General features: G+C 36.1%; 1 protein-coding gene across 1 annotated transcript in view; it reads left to right on the top strand.

Moving 5' to 3' along the window:
• The first annotated feature begins 665 nt into the window (after positions 1 to 665).
• LOC148949893 (visual pigment-like receptor peropsin) overlaps positions 666 to 19646 on the top strand; it is a 548047-nt gene continuing 529066 nt past the window's right edge. Inside the window, exon 1 of the mRNA XM_089091358.1 lies at positions 666 to 872. Within this exon, the coding sequence (XP_088947484.1) occupies positions 666 to 872 (207 nt within the window). The remainder of the gene's footprint in view (positions 873 to 19646) is intronic.

Below are 19646 nucleotides of genomic sequence, written 5' to 3' on the forward strand. Positions count from 1 at the left end.
TTGTATAATCCCCGAAGATGTATACCCCGGGTAACGGGTAATGACGTATATGTATATGCCGGGCAACAATGACTAATGCAACAAGCATAAAAAAATCAGACAAGCATTGTTTTAGTAAGAGAAAAGCCGAATTGTTGTATATATTATAGCAGTGTCTTTTTACTTGCCCTATTTTGGAGTTCGATTTTACCTGAGTATCATTTCTCTATCTTCCTTTTTCATATTTCGATTATTTCAAACAAATTTGCAAAGCAGTCTTGCGAGGGGCATATAGACAGTTAAGCTACTAAAAAAGGAAAAAAAGACAAAAAAAAGTAAAATTACAAAAGAAAACAATAAGCCTATTTTATGAAAGTATTTTTGTTCTTGTTTCTTGATGAATATGATGAAGAATCTTGCAAGAAAAAATATAAATTTATATCAACCTTTTTTTTTAATTTTCCTTTAGTAATAAAACAATATTCTCTAAGCGTGGAGCATAGTTTGATTACTTACACACTGTATAAAGAGTACAGTTCCCTTAAGAAAGACCTACCTTCACTCAATGACTGGCGCAGGGATCTTTCTGATGGTATCCTGACAAGACGTTTTGATTTACCTTCCTTTCAAAAACTGCAACCAGTGGCAATTCTCTCTTAGAGAAGGTATAAGGAGAAGCAGTAATAATGAATATATCTTGTAATTCCAAAACGTTTATATGGATAGATCAAAAGCGAGATTCTGCTATATACGAAGAAGATGGACTGACCATATTGGTTAATGTTGTAAATTCTGAAGTTTATACACTGGTGGCTATTTTATTTTTCCTTTTTGGGCTTTTTGGTGTCATAACTAACCTAATGGTAGTTTTGCTTATCCTGAGGAATAAGAAGGTAAGCTTTTCGTTTATTTAATAAATAACTTTAGCCATTGTTGTCAAACAAACTTCGAAAGGTTAACTTCCCTCTGCAATACATCAAACAGTTCGTGGTAACAAACTGTAAGTAAGGAGCGACCCGGCTCAATAGTAACCGAAACAAAAAAAAACGGAATTTCAATACCAATAGATACATCAGAAGAATCAGATTTTTATGCTGATTTCAAATATATAAGTTTTATCAAGTTTAATCCTACTCATAAAAAAGTTAAGTGCCTGAGAAAATTTGCCTTATTTTTGAAAAAAGGGCGAAACAACCCCTAAAAGTAATAATATCTTAATGAAAATCACACCATCAGATTCAGTGTATCAGAGAACCCTACTGTAGAGGTTTGAAGCTCCTATCTGCAAAAATGTGGAATTTTGTATTTTTTGCCAGAAGAAAGATCACGGATAGACCTAGGCCTACGTGTTTTTTTTTGTTTTTTTTCCCAGGGGTGATCGTATTGATCCAGTAGTCCTAGAATATCATGAGAGGTCTCATTCAAACGGAAATTAAAAGTTCTAGGGCTCTTTTTAAGTGACTAAAAAAATTTGAGTGCAACTTGACCCCCTCCCACGCTCATTTTTTTCCAGAAGTCAGCCAATCAAAATTTTGAGATAGCCATTTTGTTCAGCATAGTCGAAAATCTAATTAATATATCTTGCAGGATGACTTAATCACACACAGTTCCCGGGGGAAGGTCAGCAAGTTATAAACTTTGCCCATTGTTTACATATAGTATTGGTTATTGGGAAGTATACAGGCGTTTTCAAGAGGAATTATTTTCTAGTGGGGGGTCGGGGTTGGAGTAGGGGTTAAGGGGGAGGATCTTTCCATGGAGGATATTCCCTTTGGGGAAGGGACATTTCTATGAAGGGGGTGGCAGATTTACCAGCATTATTTAAAAAACGATCAGAAAATAAATAAAAAAACAAGTTTTTTTCAAATCAAAATAAGAAGCAACATTAAAACTTAAAACGAACAGAACTTATTACGTATATGAGGGGGTTCGCCCCCTAGTCAATAACAACCAAGTTGCGCGAAAGTTTTTTTTATTACTTTAAAAATAGCTATCTATTCTAATTAACCGGTCGGTGTGATTAAGGGGTTTTTTATTCTAAAAAAATTATAAATTTATCGTAAAGAGCGAGGTATTGACTAGGGAGCGAACTCCCTAATATACGTAATAAAAACATATGAATGTAGAAATTCGTTACGTAAGCTAATTCATAAGTTACGTCAGAACAAAATTTCGAGAAAGCAAATTTGCCAAAAAAAGGAAAATTAATATGCGAATTTCGTTTTAATTATTCATGTACGGTGAGCCAAAATCAAAGCTGCATTAGTTCAAAAACATTCAGAAATTAACTAAGAAAAAACAAGTTTTTTTAACTGAAAGTAAGGAACGACGTTAAAATTTAAAACGAACAGAAATTATTCCGTATATGAAAGGGGCTGTCCCCTCCTTAACGCCTCGCTCTTTACGCTAAAGTTTGACTCTTTCTCACAGCTTTATTTTTTAAAACAATAAAAAACTTTAGTGTAAAGAGGGAGGCGTTGAGTAGGGGACAGCCCCTTTCATATACGGAATAATTTCTGTTCGTTTTAAGTTTTATGTCGCTCCTTACTTTCAGTTAAAAAAAACTTTTTTTTTTAGTTAATTAACAGACTAAAACCTAAACGGTTGATTATTTTGAAAATAATAAGTTTTGATACAGATTTGCTAGGAGTAATATTGTCTGTATCTGCTGTTTCAAATGCTTTAACGGGAGAATAGGACGCCATTATACATGTAAAAATCATTGGTTAAAAACTCTAGGAGGGGACGAATTCATTGTGTAATAAACAGCTTAAAGTCGGATAAACTACCAAAAATACCATACACAGGAAAATTGAGCAAAAATGAGTGATAAGCAGTTTTATTGTGGAAAGAATAAGTTATATGACAAAAAAATATAATTACATTTATAAATAAAATCATAACGGTTTTTATACATGAAACTATTCAAAAAGGCAAAATCTAGGATTGAATTTAGGTTTGGAGGGTGCACAAGCCACCCCTCCATCTACCTAACAGCCGTTTATACCCCTTTTAAATAAAATTGATTTTATGGTCCTCAAAAGACAGTTACATCCAGTGCCATGCCTTATAGCACGGATTTCAAGTTTTAATATGATCCGTCTGAATTTCTAAAAGAGTAGAAAGTAAAAGTAAAAGAGTAAAAGAGTAGAAAGTAAAAGTAAAAGAGTAAAAGAGTAGAAAGTAAAAGAGTAGAAATTATGACTCCTCTCTTTCTTTAAGGCAATTGAAACTGGAGCTCAATGGAAAATCAATCCAAATTTCAATCATTAAAAATTTATTCATGAATAAACAAAGTTACAATCTAAATTAAACTTTGCTATTCCAATAAGGCTCTAATTACTCCGAACCTCAGGCCCAATTTAATTTTTTATCTTATGTATAAAGTCACCTATTTCAATCGACATTTCGAACGCTGTACACTGGGGCGCTAAGACGTAGATTGAATCCCAATCACTGTGGTAAGTTAAGCCCTGTCTTCATTGCGGCTTTTTCAGGCAAAGTGGGCCGAGAAAAAACATCTTTTTTGTTCATCAAAAAGCAAACGTTCCTGAAAAAAAAGTCATTTCAAATGCGCCTGATTTGCTTTTTTGAGCCTTAAAAAGTAGCAAAGGAGACTGGGGTTGCCTGAAAAACTAAAAAAGCACATGCGACATTGCCTGAAAAAGCCATAATGAAGACAAGGCATTGCTAATTTTTCACCCTTGCCTACGAAAATAGTACCTAGAGTAGTAACCGTAACAAGATATCTTTATATGGTACCTCTCTTCCGTTCTAGAAAATAAAACAAACAAAAGAATTTTTAGCACTAAAAAATTTATTAAGAGACTCTTACAGGCAAAGACAGCGAACGAAAATTTGGTATTATTGTCTCTTAATAAGATGGCTGTGCTTGCCTATTGGCACAAAGTTTGTCAAATCTCGGTGTCGATGATGGTAAAGGTACGAAAAGTCCTTTTTGACGAAAAAGATAGTTCGATTTCATTTCAGCTAAAAGCCTTTTTTGATTTTATTTTTCATTTTGTAATTTTCTTTCATCTCTGAGTTTCATTTGTTCAGCTAAAAGCAACTCTCCTGTTTTCATAAATGTTGCGTACGGTAGCAATACCTTTTACGCTCTATTTGACAAAAAATATATTCACACTTAATATCTGGCCAAAATTGAATTACAAATACATTCCAAAATTATTGTCTTGATTTGTAATTTTTTCATCTTTAAAATACTTCATTTCATTCAAATATTCTTTCTCATTACTTGTTATTCATTATTCGTCAGCTTGTTCGTCGATAAACGAATTCTGTATCCACGCATACATTTGTAAATCAAGATCATCAAAATAATTAAAAAAATGAACTATAAAGCATCTAAGTGTTTAACAAATTTATTTTTGGTTGCTTCTTTGTTATCTCGGGAGAATAGATTTAAAAGTGGAACCATGTCAAACTTATTTTTTTTTCTAAATTTGACTTTCATAGCTCTAGTTTTTTATGGATGGTTCTACTTTATCTTTTTGAATCAATAGATGTAATTGCGGCCCTTGCATCGTTCTATTCAAAACATTAATTTTCAAAAAATTTCCACTAAATCGGTAAATTTGATAATAAAATGGTTATCCCTAAACATGCTTGCATCGCCAATGTAATTTCCTCAGAGAAAAATAGAAATTTCTTCTTTGAGTTCTAGTGTCCTTTGAATGACTTTTGCACGAGAGCGCCAACGTAGTTCGTAATAATGCAAAAGTTAGATGCGGGTAGCTTCCGTATTATCTCACAGTTTTGCAAATAGGCTAACCTAACTTTTAATGGAATATTTTGTAAGTAGTTCATAACTTTTGTTACTTTTTTAAATACGTAGTAAAGCTCCTGACTCACATTTTTTGACAAGAGAGCCGCTCTGTGGAGCTGATGGGTGTCAGGAGAAAATCGGGCGTTTTTTTTTTATTCATGCTTGAAGGCCAGTCTCGTGTCCTGACATTCACTGTGTACCGTCTATACAAAGCCCAACACAATTATTTCACAATATGCGACTCTCATTAATAGAATTATGGGCTATATTAAAAATTTCCCTGGATTTGGCCTTACCAAGAATCGGCCTGCAAAATTACATATCCTCAGTTATATTATTCTCTATAAAAATGTTGAACATATCCATTTAAATGTACGTCTGTAGCTAAATCATTTACTCCCTGTACTCGTAAGGCGAATTTTGAAGTTCACCTATGAGAAACGAATTAATCGCAAAAATTGTGAGATATATCATCACTTCTTGTGCCAACTTTACAATCAGCAACTAGTATTTGTTGCAGACCTGATGAAATCTGTTTTAGCGTCTAATCTCAGCTTTTTTTTAATACATTACTGCCTTAACCATATATATATATATATTAATAGTTGACTTCTTAAATAGAAAAAAATTATTGATTTGTCTGGATTGACTTGATGGTTTGACTCGATTATTGACTGTAATTTCTGTTCTTTTTGGGTCTCATTTATTCATTGATTATGATTTCTGTTTATATTAAGCTTGAATCGTTACTAGACGTTATCTGCTTTTCTTTGGTTTAATATTGCTCTTTACTATTTTGAAAAACTTTTTTTTTTTATAAAGTTTTTTTTTTTTAAAGTTAATTAACTGAAGGACCAATGGCATGTAATGAATTATATCGAAGCAAATTATACCTACAGAAGCGTAAAATTGAAATTGTAAGAAATTAGTTTGAAAAATATGCATAAACTGATTTGTTCCCAATTAATATCTAAATTAGTAGATATGAAAGTAGCTGTTTTTATTTGTTTTAACTTCAAAAAATATTCTTTAAACCTTAACTCTGTTCAGTGATTCATAGAGTTTACGCTCTGAAAGTTGATTATAACTCAACTCACCAAATTAGACTAGATGCGTAGTTAGTGCTAAAATGCCGCGTATTTTTTTTTTACCCCCACCCACTAATAGAAATAATATTTTCATATTTTCTTTCTGCCTAAATGCCAGAAGCTGAACACGCTAACGACCGCTTCTGATTGTGCTCAAAGAATTTACCACCTACAAATTGAAAGGCGCAAATACGAAACATTCCAATTACATCTAGGCCTGCAATTGACATTAAGACCCATTTTGATATAAAATGAGAAAGAAGCTTAGCAGCTATAATATCTTAAATCAAAATCAAGAAAAAACAAGACGGATGAGTAAATGTGGGCTTTGCAATTTTAAAGCTTAGCAATTTGGAAAATATTCGTGACAGTCGACCACAATAACCTGGTTCGAGCCCTCCAGGGGCAAATATCCTGAATTTTTATTGGGGGGTCAGAGGGGTCCATATCCGGAGAGTCAAGGGGCAAGGCATATATACTAACTTTTTTCTCCACATTACTGGGGGGGGCAACTGCCCCCTCCCCCTTTCCCAAACGACGTCCTGGAGCCCTCAAACCATGAAAGTTGCTGATGAAAAAAGGAATCTATAATTTAATAATCCAAATTACAACAAATGACTTTTTCAAAACTGTACCGTAAGAAATTATATAATATAATGATTATCTAACATGAAAAAGTAATTTTATGTCATTTGAAGGCAACACAAGTATTTCCATAATTCCTTCTATAATTATTTTTCAAGCTTTAAATCTGTTGCGAGAAATTACTAGGACGACGAGAAGGGAGGAGTTGGGGTTTTCAGGTGTGTTCATTTGTGTTTTCAATCACATTGAAGAGAAAATTCAGAAGTTAATCACATATATAAAGCGTGATTGACTTACAAAAACTCACAAGTTGCGCGATCCTTTTTGCTGCTTTAAAGGGACGATAGACCTTTAAGTTTATGCTCGAATGCGCCGTTTGTCCGTCTTTTATGGCCCCTGAATCAATATAAACACTTGAAGGGACAGAAGGCGGCCGAGAAGATAGCCTGATAACATTATTGATTGCGTGCCATGTTTTCCTAATGTCTTTATCGCACGCTGATAATTTACTATACTAAAATGACGATTTTGCCCTCCGGCAAAGAGAATTGTAAGCTCTTCTATAAGCTTGAAAAGTTGAAGTCGAGAATCACGTGAATATGACTTAGAGGACCTGTAAGCTTTCTAAAGGTTATTTTTCTTCCTCCAGCTTTTAAGGAGTCCAAGAGTCATCCAAGGATTCAAAGGGCCTGTTCTCTTCGATCCTGGATTCAACTGGGACACATCACCTTTATCCAAAATAATTTCTTTCAAAGAGTATGAGAAGAATTAAAAATAGAATCCTCATCAAATTCGTTTTCAAAAATACTCCACGATTGACCCTCCAACCACGATCTAAGAAGAGCCAATTCCTGATCATTAAATTTTGAAGACGAAATCCCAGCTCCCTGGTGCTTCCTAGGTAAGGAGTCAGAAAAACCATACACCGATTAAACTGGTAAATAGTCTGAGAAATCACTCATTATAAAAGTATTTTTTATCAGTCAACGATGAAAAACTTTATCAAGCAAAGGAGCAGTAGTATCAGTTATGAAAGTTGGAATACATGCTGAAGGTAATATGCCACCAGCAAACATAGATGAGAGAAAATCCAAGGAAGAAGATGACCTCGGATCACACAAATTAGTATTGACCCTTAATGACAAGTTCACATGAATGCTGTTGAATTTCTTTTAAAACCTCATCAAGAATCATAGGCAGCCCAATCGCCCTTCCTAAGTAAAGAACGATGTTGGCACAATATATTATTATTATTTTTTTTTTTCATACCAGGGTTTTTCGTATCGAAGGAGTTGTCGTAGAAACTTGGAAAAGGGCTCATTCGATTGGAAATTGGATTGGTTAGTGGCCTTTTTAATAGTCAAAAGTGATTGGAAGGCAACTAACACCACTTCCACGCCCACCATTTCCCCAAACACATCCAATCAAAATTTTTAAATAGCCATTTTGTACAGCGTAGTTTATTTTCAGATAGAAATTATGTTTTCGAGGAAGAAACTCCCCCACAACTCTTAGGGCAAGGATTGCAAGTTACGCCCTGGGGGGCATATAAGATTTTTATAGAAAGCATTGTCGTAGAAACTTCAAAAAAGGCTCATTGGATTGAAAATTCAAAGGGATAGTGCCCTTTTTAATAGTCGAAAGTGATTGGAGGGCAACTAACAGTAGGATTGTATTAATATCTTCAACTGGGAAGTCCCCATGCATTCCAACGGGGCAGTCATTCCAACGGCACAGTCATTCCAACGGGGCAGTACACCTTACTGTGTCAATCTAAGGAAGCGGACAGTACTCCCACCATACGAGCCGGCTATCATTCCTGGCAGACATATTTTTTGTATGACTGATGTTTTATTTAATGTTTTTTTTTTTATGGATGTTTTATGTTTATGAATATAAGGATTTTTTTGTTCACCATACAAGCGGGCTATCATTCCATGTTTTATTTAATGCTTTTTTTTGTATGGATGTCTTATGTTTATGAATGTAAGGATTTTTATTGTTCACCATACAAACGGGCTATCATTCCATGTTTTATTTAATGGTTTTTTTTTTGTATGGATGTTTTATGTTTATGGATGTAAGGATTTTTTATTGTTCACCATAAAAACGGGCTATCATTACATGGAGGGGGTTTGAGTGGATGGGGGGGGGGTTGTGGGTTTGAGGGGGTATGGGGGGATTGGGGGGGGGGGTCAAATTCAAAATGAAAATGATATAGATATGTTAATCGTGACTTTTACTATTAGAAAAATAATGTTTGTAGTAGCACTTTTATTTTGGACTGAATTTTTTTGGACTTCAAAAATTATTCAATTTTTTTTTGACATAGTTTTTTTTTTATCAATTTTTAAGTTCTACTTCTGTTCTGAATTTTAAAAGAAGAAAAAAAGTTCAACTTCTATTTATTATTATTATTATTATTTTATTATTATTAATGCGGCTGTACCTATGATACACTATGCTTGCTCATAGACACGACACGGCTGTCCCAGTGGTACTATATGACAGGTTATCGACACTACCAGGTTTTTTGTACGTACTATATCAGTCATTTTTCTACATTGGAAGGGTAGACATCAGCATAATATTTTTGTTTAAAAAGTGAAGATGAATTATTCGGAGAAAGTGTGCACACATGATAAAGTCATCGCTGCCTTAAACGCCGAAAAAGATCAATATTTGAACTACAAAACAAGCAATAGCGGTAACACTATTGGAAATGTATGCGTGCGTTGTCATGACAGTGAGAGTTTAGATTTTTCTGGAGTACCCAAGAATTTCCATTATGCAAATGGTGGATATGCCAAAGTGTCATTCCCAGAGATGATAGTGCTAAAAGAGAATGCCAACATAAAAATAATAGTTGATGAAGGGGGGCAGCTTCTAGCTTATGGTTCTGGTAACATGTTACCCGTTGATAGATCTAATTGCCGTCGTTCTGGTATTACATTCAAATGAATGCAAAGGGAAAAAGAAAGGCATATACCTGCAATAATATCATAAACCATATCATGTCTACGTGCCAGAACTGTTACCTGTGTAAAAATAATATGAAAATAGAAAATGAAATCGCTGGTAAAATAAAAAGGGCATTGGCAGATAATTTTACTAATGAATATAAAGATAAATTGATGGAAAGTTAAACACAAGTGAACATTATTACTACCATTGATCATAATGTAAATGAACAAAATAATACCAAAGATGAAACGTATATTGACCCTCTTGGTAACATCCCAGTAAACATTGTGCATGACGGTATTAGCATTCAACGGAAGGTAAAAGGAAGACAGGCATGCTGCTGCACAAATGTCATAAGACATATCATTTTTCATTGTCAGAATTGTTACCTGTGTGTAAATAATGTGGTAAAAGACAGTGAAATCACCCCTAAAATATAAAGGGCATTGGTAGATAATATTAACATGGAAATTAATGAACATTCTAAGAAAAGAAAAGCATTGATGAATATTGATGGTATCATCGACAGTTTACCATCAGATACTATCAATGAAGATAAAAATACCAATGACGGTATGATTATAGCTGAAACCAGTTAAAAAGTCATATATGACACAGAAATGGAATATGTGCCCAGTCACGAGAAAACATTATGAAGAAAACGCAAGTAAAATAAAAAGGGCTTTGAAAGAAAATATCACCAAGGAATATAAAGATGAATTGATGAAAAACAAAGCATCAGCAAACGTTACTACTACCATGATGGGTTTACCAACGGATGAAGTCCGTGCAATCAGTTTTATTGACAGTGAAATGTATGAAGAAGTTGTTATAAGTTGTGCATACCCCTGAAATGGAAATATATGACATCTGGAGAAAAAACATGAAGTATTTTATGAGTAGATTTAAGGTTTTCATTTTTATATGATGATATTCATCATGTAATTATTTCAATAAAAAAATTTTATTGCATTACTTCGTCTTTGTTTTCATTATTTTTAGGGTACGATATCAGCTCCAGAGAAAATTCACAACTGAAGGGTAGCTTTTTTTTTATTTTCTATGCTGATTCTTAGAACTAGAATATATATTTGAAAAAAAAAATTCAGAATCGAACTTTCTCTCTTCTGCGGAAAAATTCAGAACAGAGCTACGACCTATGCAAATATAATCTCGTAATAGAAAATAAATCTTAATTCAACCTTAGACACATGGATCCAAGAGACGAAAAAACCTATTAATTTCATAAGTATAAAAAATTAATAAAAAAAACACTTTTGCTCTTAATTGAACGTGAGGCACACGGATCCAAGAAATTAAACACATTTTAATTTAATATCCATGATACCAACATTTCAAAATATAAAGAGAAGTCTTAAAAACTGGTGTCGATGACCAGTAATAGAGCACCATGGAGTCAGCCAACTAAAAAAAAACTCTCAGTGCCTGTTTTATATTTAAAAAAAGCATAGATGTTGACAACTTTTCACTACTTCAAGGTAACCTCTCAGCAAAAATTGTGCACCACGGTATTAGCATTCAACGGAAGGTAACAGGAAGACAGGCATACTTCTGCATCAATGTCATAAAACATATCATGTCTCAGTGTCAGAATTGTTACCTGTGGAAAAATAATGTGGAAATAGACAGTGAAATCACCGCTAAAATAACAAGGGCATTGGTAGATAATATTAAAATGAAAATGAATGACAATTCTAAGAAAAGAATAGCATTGATGAATATTGATGGTATCATCGACAGTTTACCATCAGACACTGTTGATGAAGACAAAAATACCAATGATGAGATGTATGATGTGAATGTAGCTGAAACCAGGTAAAAAGTCATATATGACATAGAAATGGAATATGTGCCCTGCCACGAGAAAACATTATGAAGAACCCGCAAGTAAAATAAAATGGGCTTTGAAAGACAATATCAACAAATAATATAAAGATGAAATGATGAAAAACAAAGCAACCGCAAACGTTACTGCTATCATGATGCGTTTACCAACGAATGACCTCCGTGCAATCGGTTTTATTGACGGTGAAATGTATGAAGAAGTTCTTATAAGTTGTGTTGACCTCTGAAATGGAAATACATGACATCTGAGAAAAAAAATGAAGTATTTTAGAAGTAGATTTAAGGTGAGTTGTGTATACCCCTGAAATGGAAATATACGACTTCAGGATAAAAACCTGACGTATTTAATGGGTAGATTTAAGATGTTCATTCTTTATGATGATATTCATCATGTAATTATTTCAATAAAAATATTTTACTGCATTGCTTCGTCTTTGTTTACATTATTCTTAGGGTACGATATCAGCTCCAGAGGAAACTAAGAACTGAAGGGTAGCTTTTTTTATCTTCTTTGGTAATTCTCAGAACTGGAATAAATGTTTGAAAAAAATTCAGAATTGAAGTGTAAATTTTTTCTCTTCTATAAGAAAAATTCAGAAGAGAACTTTCTCTCTTCTACGGAAAAAGTCAGAACAGAGCTGCGATCTATGCAAAAATAATATTGTAATATAAAATAAATCTTAATTCAACCTTAGACACATGGATCCAAGAGACGAAAGAACATATTAATTTCATGAGTATAAGAAATTAATAAAAAAGCACATTTGCTCTTAATTGAACATAAGGCACACGGATTCAAGAGATGAAAAACATTTTAATTTCATATCCATGATACCAACATTTCAAAATATAAAGAGAAGTCTTAAAAACTGGTGTCGATGACCATTTATAGAGTACCATGGAGTCAGCCAAATAAAAAAAAACTCTTAGTGAGTTTTTTACATTTAAAAAAGCATAGATGTTGACACCTTTTCACTACTTCAAGGTAACATCCCAGTAAAAATTGTGCATGACGGTATTAGCATTCAACGGAAGATAACAGGAAGACAGGCATACTGCTGCATCAATGTCATAAAACATATCATGTCTCAGTGTCAGAATTGTTACCTGTGTAAAAACAATGTGGTAATAGACAGTGAAATCACCGCTAAAATAAAATAGGCATTGGAAGATAATATTAACATGGAATTTAATGACAATTCTAAGAAAAGAAAAGTATTGATTAATATTGATGGTATCATCAACAGTTTACCATAAGAAACTGTCAATGAAGACGCAAGTACCAATGATGAGATGTATGATGTAAATGTAACTGAAACCTGGTAAAAAGTCATTTGTGACACAGAAATGGAATATATGCCCTGTCACAAGAAAATATTATGAAGAACCCACAAGTATAGTCTCTTTCTTGAATTTGACCTGTTAACACCTATGCTGGGCTAAATTTTTGAAACCCGTTTTAGAATTTATTATAATCCAATTTTCAGTCATTGACCAGTTTCGAGCTATATTAACTGGATTTATTGTTTCACTATTATGTCAAGGCCCATAAAATTCACACGCCCTGAGTGCAGACTTTGTGCCGCTAGTGGAACAGTGCAGTGCAGCCGGTGTCAAAAGTGGTTTCATCCAAAATGTGCAGGCATTTCTATTGAGGAGAGAAAACAATGTGGTGAGTGGCTATGTTTAAACTGCCAGTCCCCCCGTTCTTTGAATGAGGACCCCGAACCACCTTTAACACCACTTTCTCTACCCCCTGGCTCTAAACCCCGCTCTACACCCAAGTCTGCCACAAAACCTACAACCCCGAAATCAGTTTAAAAAAATCAAGCTTGCCAAGTCCCCCCTTGTGTTGACTGTGATAAACATATCAAACAGCTGGCTGATCTCCGAGATAAATACAATTCCCAGTTAGAGAAGAATTCAGAGCATGAAGTAGCCATAGAAGATTTGAAAAAACAAGTTGACATTTTTCTCAATGACCCATAAATTGGTAACGATTTACTCCATGAACGCGATCTTGAAATTAAAAAATTAAGTGAAAATATCAACTCCCATAATTCCTACCGCCTCCTTATGGAAGATGAACTCTACAATCTAGAAAACAATCACTTTCTTGACTTACTTTGACTTAAAGCTCTTGCTCGGCAGCGTCGCCAGCGTAGAGGGAACCAGTCGTCAGCGCCGTCAGTCTTCTCCAGAGTGGTCGGTTCAGGGCGAGGGTTGTCACTTCAGCCGGGTTGATGTTTCTGGAGGCGAGCCGATCACGGATGACGCCCGCCCATCTGGTGCGTGGTCTTCCCCTAGGACGCCTCCAGCCGTTTGCAGCTGGGTCAAAGTCGAAAATGAGTCGGGCAGATGTTTGGGCAGGCAGACGGAGCAGATGACCATACCAACGCAGCGAGCGAGACTCAAGCTGCTCGGACAGGGATGGGAGTTTGAAGGACCTGAGGATTTCTGAATTTCGTACCCTGTCGGGCCATCGGGAGCGTTCGATTTTTCGGAGGTATTTCGGCATCTAGGCTTCCGTTTGAGCAGACAATTGAACCAAGGTAGGTAAACTGCTTGACTACCTCTACAGTCTGGCCACAAATTTCTACAGATGACAGGGGGTTGGACGGCGTTTTCTCAACGGGCATTATCTTGGTCTTCGACCAATTTATTTTCAGACCGAATTTCTCAGCGGCAGAGGCCAGTGTTTCCAGTGTAGTTTTGAGGTCACTAATGATTTCGCATATTAGCGCCACGTCGTCGGCAAAGTCGACGTCTGAAAGAACTCTTCCAGCAAAGCCTATGCCAAACGGCTGCACCTTCTGTGTTTTCTTCAGGATGTGGTCTATTACACAGTTAAAGAGCTCAGGTGCAGCGGCACATCCTTGCCCGACACCATTTTTAATTTTGAAATATCCAGAAGGCCGTCCATTTACAATCACCGCACTTTCAGTGTTATTATACAGTTCTTTGAGGAGACGGACGATTTTCGTGGGTACGCCAGTAGACTGGAGCATTAGCCATAGTGACTGCCTATCGACAGTGTCGAAGGCAGATCAAAAATCGACAAAGGCAATGTACGCCTTCCTCTTATATTCAAGAGTTTTCTCTACTAGCTGTCTAATCGTATGGATTTGCTCGGTGGTGGACCTGCCTGGCATGAAGCCAGCTTGCTGGGGGTGACGCAGGGCATGGAGGTATCTTGTTGCCCGTTTGAGAAGCAGCACAGCGAAGAGCTTTCCAGGAACTGAGAGTAAAGTTATGCCACGATAATTGATACATTCTGCTTTGCTCCCCTTCCTCTTGTAGATTGGCACAAGTAGGCCCTTCTTCCAGTCTGAGGGGATTTTTTCAGAGTGCCACACAAGGTTAAACAGCATTTGTAGCAAGAGGATCATGGCTGGACCCCCATTTTTAAGGAATTCCGATGTTAGGCCACATATTCCTGGCGCTTTGTTATTCTTTAGCTTGCGGGTGGCAGCTTTTATCTCCTCTGCTGTAAATTCAGGACCATCAGGAGCAGGTATGGTTGTAGCCGCAGCAGCTGCTAGCTCATGGTCCGTCTGGTCTGGTGGATCAAGTGACCCTTACATCCCAAAATAATCAAGTGACCCTTAAATCGAAAATCACCAAATTACAAGAGGACTTAAAAAACAACGAAGCAGTTCAGCAAATCCACCATTAATTGCAAAGTATCCCAAGAGAGCATACAAATACCTACGTGTAGTATGACTACTGATGACGCCCTTGAGTTCGTGAATAGTCCAGTGACTTCCAGTTTTTCACATCAATTATCAGGTAATAATGAACTAAACAAAAGGATTAACAAGGTTAAAGAGAAGTCATTACCAGACGATGACATTGTTATCATTTTTGAAAAAATTACGAAAGTGATGGATAAAAGGGAAATAAATATAAAAATAAGCAGAAAGGAAAATGTGATCCGCAAGCATTTTGATAGCGGTTTCTGCAAGTTTTGCAAACAATGCAAGTTTCTACATATTTGTTGTCATTTATTTCGGGAGTTTGTGTGTCTGATAAGTATTTTTGACCATGTTGATCTGTGTTCTGTTTTATCTTGTATTGATAGGTCGTGTACTTTTGCTCATGCATCTTCAGGGTTGGAGCGTAGGTTTAAAACCCAACATTTTTTAGAGCGACGCCAAAAGTATTTACGACCCCCCTCCCCTAGCTCGTGTTCCATTCGACTTTCAGTCTTATCTCCCTGCATACCCGATACAGAGCAGTATACCTCAGGAATCCATCCGTCAAAACAATCCTCCGCCCCAAGTACTTACGCGTGCCCAGTCAGTCCAACCCCCACAATCACTTCACTCAATTCAGACCATCCCCAAATCCCTCTCACTCATTTTCCTCCCGAAAATCCACTTCCTTTCGACTCCATTCTTCTCCGTGCGTCCAAGAAGTTACCGGCCGGTTCTGGACTCCACCCGTTATATACCAAAACAAACCCAACCCCTCCCCTCTCAGACACCCCCACCGTACTTCTCTCCCTCAGCATCAGCTTGCCTCCCCACCCCTCCATATAAAGAACACTCCCAATTTGACTTATTCCCAGATCAGCAGGAAACCTTTCTCCCTTCCCTTGCACTTTATCCCCCCTGACTACCCTTCCAGTATGAAGCAAATCCAGCATTCCAGCATTAATTGCAAAGTATCCCATGAGAGAATACAAATACCTACGTGTAGTATGACTACTGATGACGCCCTTGAGTTCGTGAATAATCCAGTGACTTCCGGTTTTTCACATCAATTATCAGGTAATAATGAACTAAACAAAAGGATTAACAAGGTTAAAGAGAAGTCATTACCAGACGATGACATTGTTATCATTTTTGAAAAAATTACGAAAGTGATGGATAAAAGGGAAATAAATATAAAAATAAGCAGAAAGGAAAATGTGATCCGCAAGCATTTTGATAGCGGTTTCTGCAAGTTTTGCAAACAATGCAAGTTTCTACATATTTGTTGTCATTTATTTCGGGAGTTTGTGTGTCTGATAAGTATTTTTGACCATGTTGATCTGTGTACTGTTTTATCTTGTATTGATAAGTCGTGTACTTTTGCTCATGTATCTTCAGGGTTGGAGCGCAGGTTTAAAATCCAACGTTTTTTTAGAGCGACGCCAAAAGTATTTACGACCCCCCTCCCCTAGCTCGTGTTCCATTCGACTTTCAGTCTTATCTCCCTGCATACCCGATACAGAGCAGTATACCTCAGGAATCCATCCGTCAAAACAATCCTCCGCCCCAAGTACTTACGCGTGCCCAGTCAGTCCAACCCCCACAATCACTTCACTCAATTCAGACCATCCCCAAATCCCTCTCACTCATTTTCCTCCCGAAAATCCACTTCCTTTCGACTCCATTCTTCTCCGTGCGTCCAAGAAGTTACCGGCCGGTTCTGGACTCCACCCGTTATATGCCAAAACAAACCCAACCCCTCCCCTCTCAGACACCCCCACCGTACTTCTCTCCCTCAGGATCAGCTTGCCTCCCCACCCCTCCATATAAAGAACACTCCCAATTTGACTTATTCCCAGATCACCAGGAAACCTTTCTCCCTTCCCTTGCACTTTATCCCCCCTGGCTACCCTTCCAGTATGACTCTGGTTTAAGAGTAAGCAGGCAGAACAATCCACTTGTAACACTTCCATGCAGAGTTTCTAAAACTTCAAATAGTTACCGCTGTTTAGAGTCTCTGCTAGTACCTGCACAATTAAATGCAATTATATTTGAAAAAGACGGATTTGATCCCCCTGTCCCTTGTTCTCACTATCCAAGTTAAGCCCCCGTCAAAAATTACACTAGAACCCCTGACCCAATCTGTGAAATATAAAAAGGAAAGTATAAAAACAGTACCTTCACATGTCGCTTCCGATTCCCCAAACTTTTGTTGATCAACGCTGAAAGCCTTAACTTTGAAAAACTTAATGAATTAAACACCCTTTCTAATAAATATAGATTAGATGTAATCACTATTACTGAAGTTCAAGCTCAAAATTTGCACATGTGAAAGATTAACAATTTTTCTCAATTTATTAAACTCAGACCAGAAAACCATCCTCTGGGTAAGAAAGGTGGCGGAATTCTGTTCTTTGTCCGTAATGATTTATACCCAAGTGAAATCCCAATTCCGTGTCTTACTCCCTTTGATGAAATTATGTGGGTGTGTGTTCGACCTAATGTCTTGCCGCGTCCTTTTAATTTAATTGTCTTGTAGTGTTTTTATTACTCCCCTAATCAAAGATCCGCTGACAAATTAAATTTTATCGAAAAATCAGATGCAAGTGCTGACTTTGTACTATCAAAATACCCAAATGCAGGAATTTTCCTGATGGGTGACGCAAACGATATAAGACTTGATACTACATATAACGCTTTTAACTTAAAACAGGTCGTTAATGTCCCTACTACAAAAGGCAATACTACTCTTGATTTAATTTGCACTAATCCTTCTAAGTTTTACAAACCCGTCTCCACTCTGCCCCATCTAGGGGTTAGTTACCACTTTAGCCTTTTTCTATCTCCGTTGGCTAGAGTTAAACAGTTGTTTTCTATAACTGAAACCACTTATAGACCTCTCACTGACTCAGGACTTTTCAATTTTGGCTCCTGGATTACTACTAAGAATTGGTCCACTATGTATCAAATAAATGACGTAGACTACATGGCTTTGTCCCTCCCAAATCTATTGAGGAGTAATTATGAATTCCATTTCCCTGAGAAAAAGTTTAAAACGTGTTCTACAGATAAGCCTTATGTCACTGAGTCTTTTAAAATACTTATAAGAAAAAAAAATCAATTTTTTTCTAAGCAGGTCGTATTACTGAGGCTAATAGTCTAAGGAAGTTCCTAAAGAAAATATTAAGAAAAGCAGCTTCTAATTATTATAATAGTAAAGTCAAAGATCTATATTCTAACAAGCCCAAACAATGGTATAGAAAAAATTAAAAAAATATAAGGAAAAAGTCCTTCCGAAATTGATTTTCATCTCCCTGAACCCCCTAATAAGACTGCCAATGATTTGAACTTGTACCTTGCTTTCATCGTGCAAAGTCTCCCCCCTTTCACTGGCTCAAGTCCAACTATTTCTCCCAATACTTCCTTCCCCTTTATTTCTCCCTCTGATGTTATAAATAAAATTTTAAAGCTTAGAAAATCAAGTACTTGTCCCTTGGACACCCCAGTTGACTTAATTAAAGCCTTTTCAGACAAAACTGTTGACCCTTTATCAAATATTTTCAACCACATCACAAAATCTGGTAAATTCCCAAGTTGCTGGAAACAAGATCTTATAAGACCTATCCCAAAAAAATGGACCAGTCTGACTTTCGCCAACATTCGCCCTATTGTCATAAAACATATGTTATAATTGTCATAAATGTCATAATGTTTTGTCATAAAACATTGTGGTTATTTTTGCACTAGCCGTATCTGCAATGCTTGTCGATTCACCTTTGCTGGAACAATAGATTTGGGGGGGTAATTTGGGATTGATGGGTTGTGGTTATTTTTGCAGCATCATTCGATCCATCAGAACTATTGTTGACATTACTCGAAGCACAAGGTATAGTAGTGGAATTTGTAATACCACTTCGAACGGTCACTTAAAGTTGATTTTCGTTGGAGATAGATGAATTTTCTTCATCCGAAATAACGGGGGATTTTGTGATATTGTCTTTCAAAGCCCAGTTTATTTTACTTTCGGGTTCTTCATAATGTTTTCTCGTGGCAGGGCATATATTCCGTTTCTGTGTCTTATATGACTTTTTACCTGGTTTCAGCTACACTCACATCATACATCTTCTCATTTGTATTTTTGTCTTCATTGACAGTGTCTGATGGTAAACTGTCGATGATACCATCAATATTCATCAACGCTTTTCTTTTCTTAGAATTGTCATTAATTTCCATGTTAATATTATCTACCAAAGCCCTTCTTATTTCGGCGGTGATTTCACTGTCTATTAGCATATTGTTTTTACACAGGTAACAATTCTTACACTGAGACATGATATGTTTTATGACATTGATGCAGCAGTATGCCTGTCTTCCTGTTACCTTCCGTTGAATACTAATACTGTCATGCACAATTTTTACTGGGATGTTACCTTAAAGTAGTGAAAAGGTGTCATAATCTATGCTTTTTTAAATGTAAAAACTCAGTGAGCGTTTTTTTTTTATTTGGCTAACTCCATGATGATCTATGACTGTTCATCGACAGCAGTTTTTAAGACTTCTCTTTATATTTTGAAGTTTTGATATCATGGATATGAAATTGAAATGTTTTTCATCTCTTGGATCCGTGTGCCTTATGTTCAATTAAGAGCAAAAGTTTTTTTTTATTAATTTTTTATACTCATT

The sequence above is a fragment of the Artemia sp. Qi Xiang Cuo genome, chromosome 7 (assembly GCF_049724085.1).
Source record: "Artemia sp. Qi Xiang Cuo chromosome 7, ASM4972408v1, whole genome shotgun sequence".
Lineage (NCBI taxonomy): Eukaryota > Metazoa > Arthropoda > Branchiopoda > Anostraca > Artemiidae > Artemia > Artemia sp. Qi Xiang Cuo.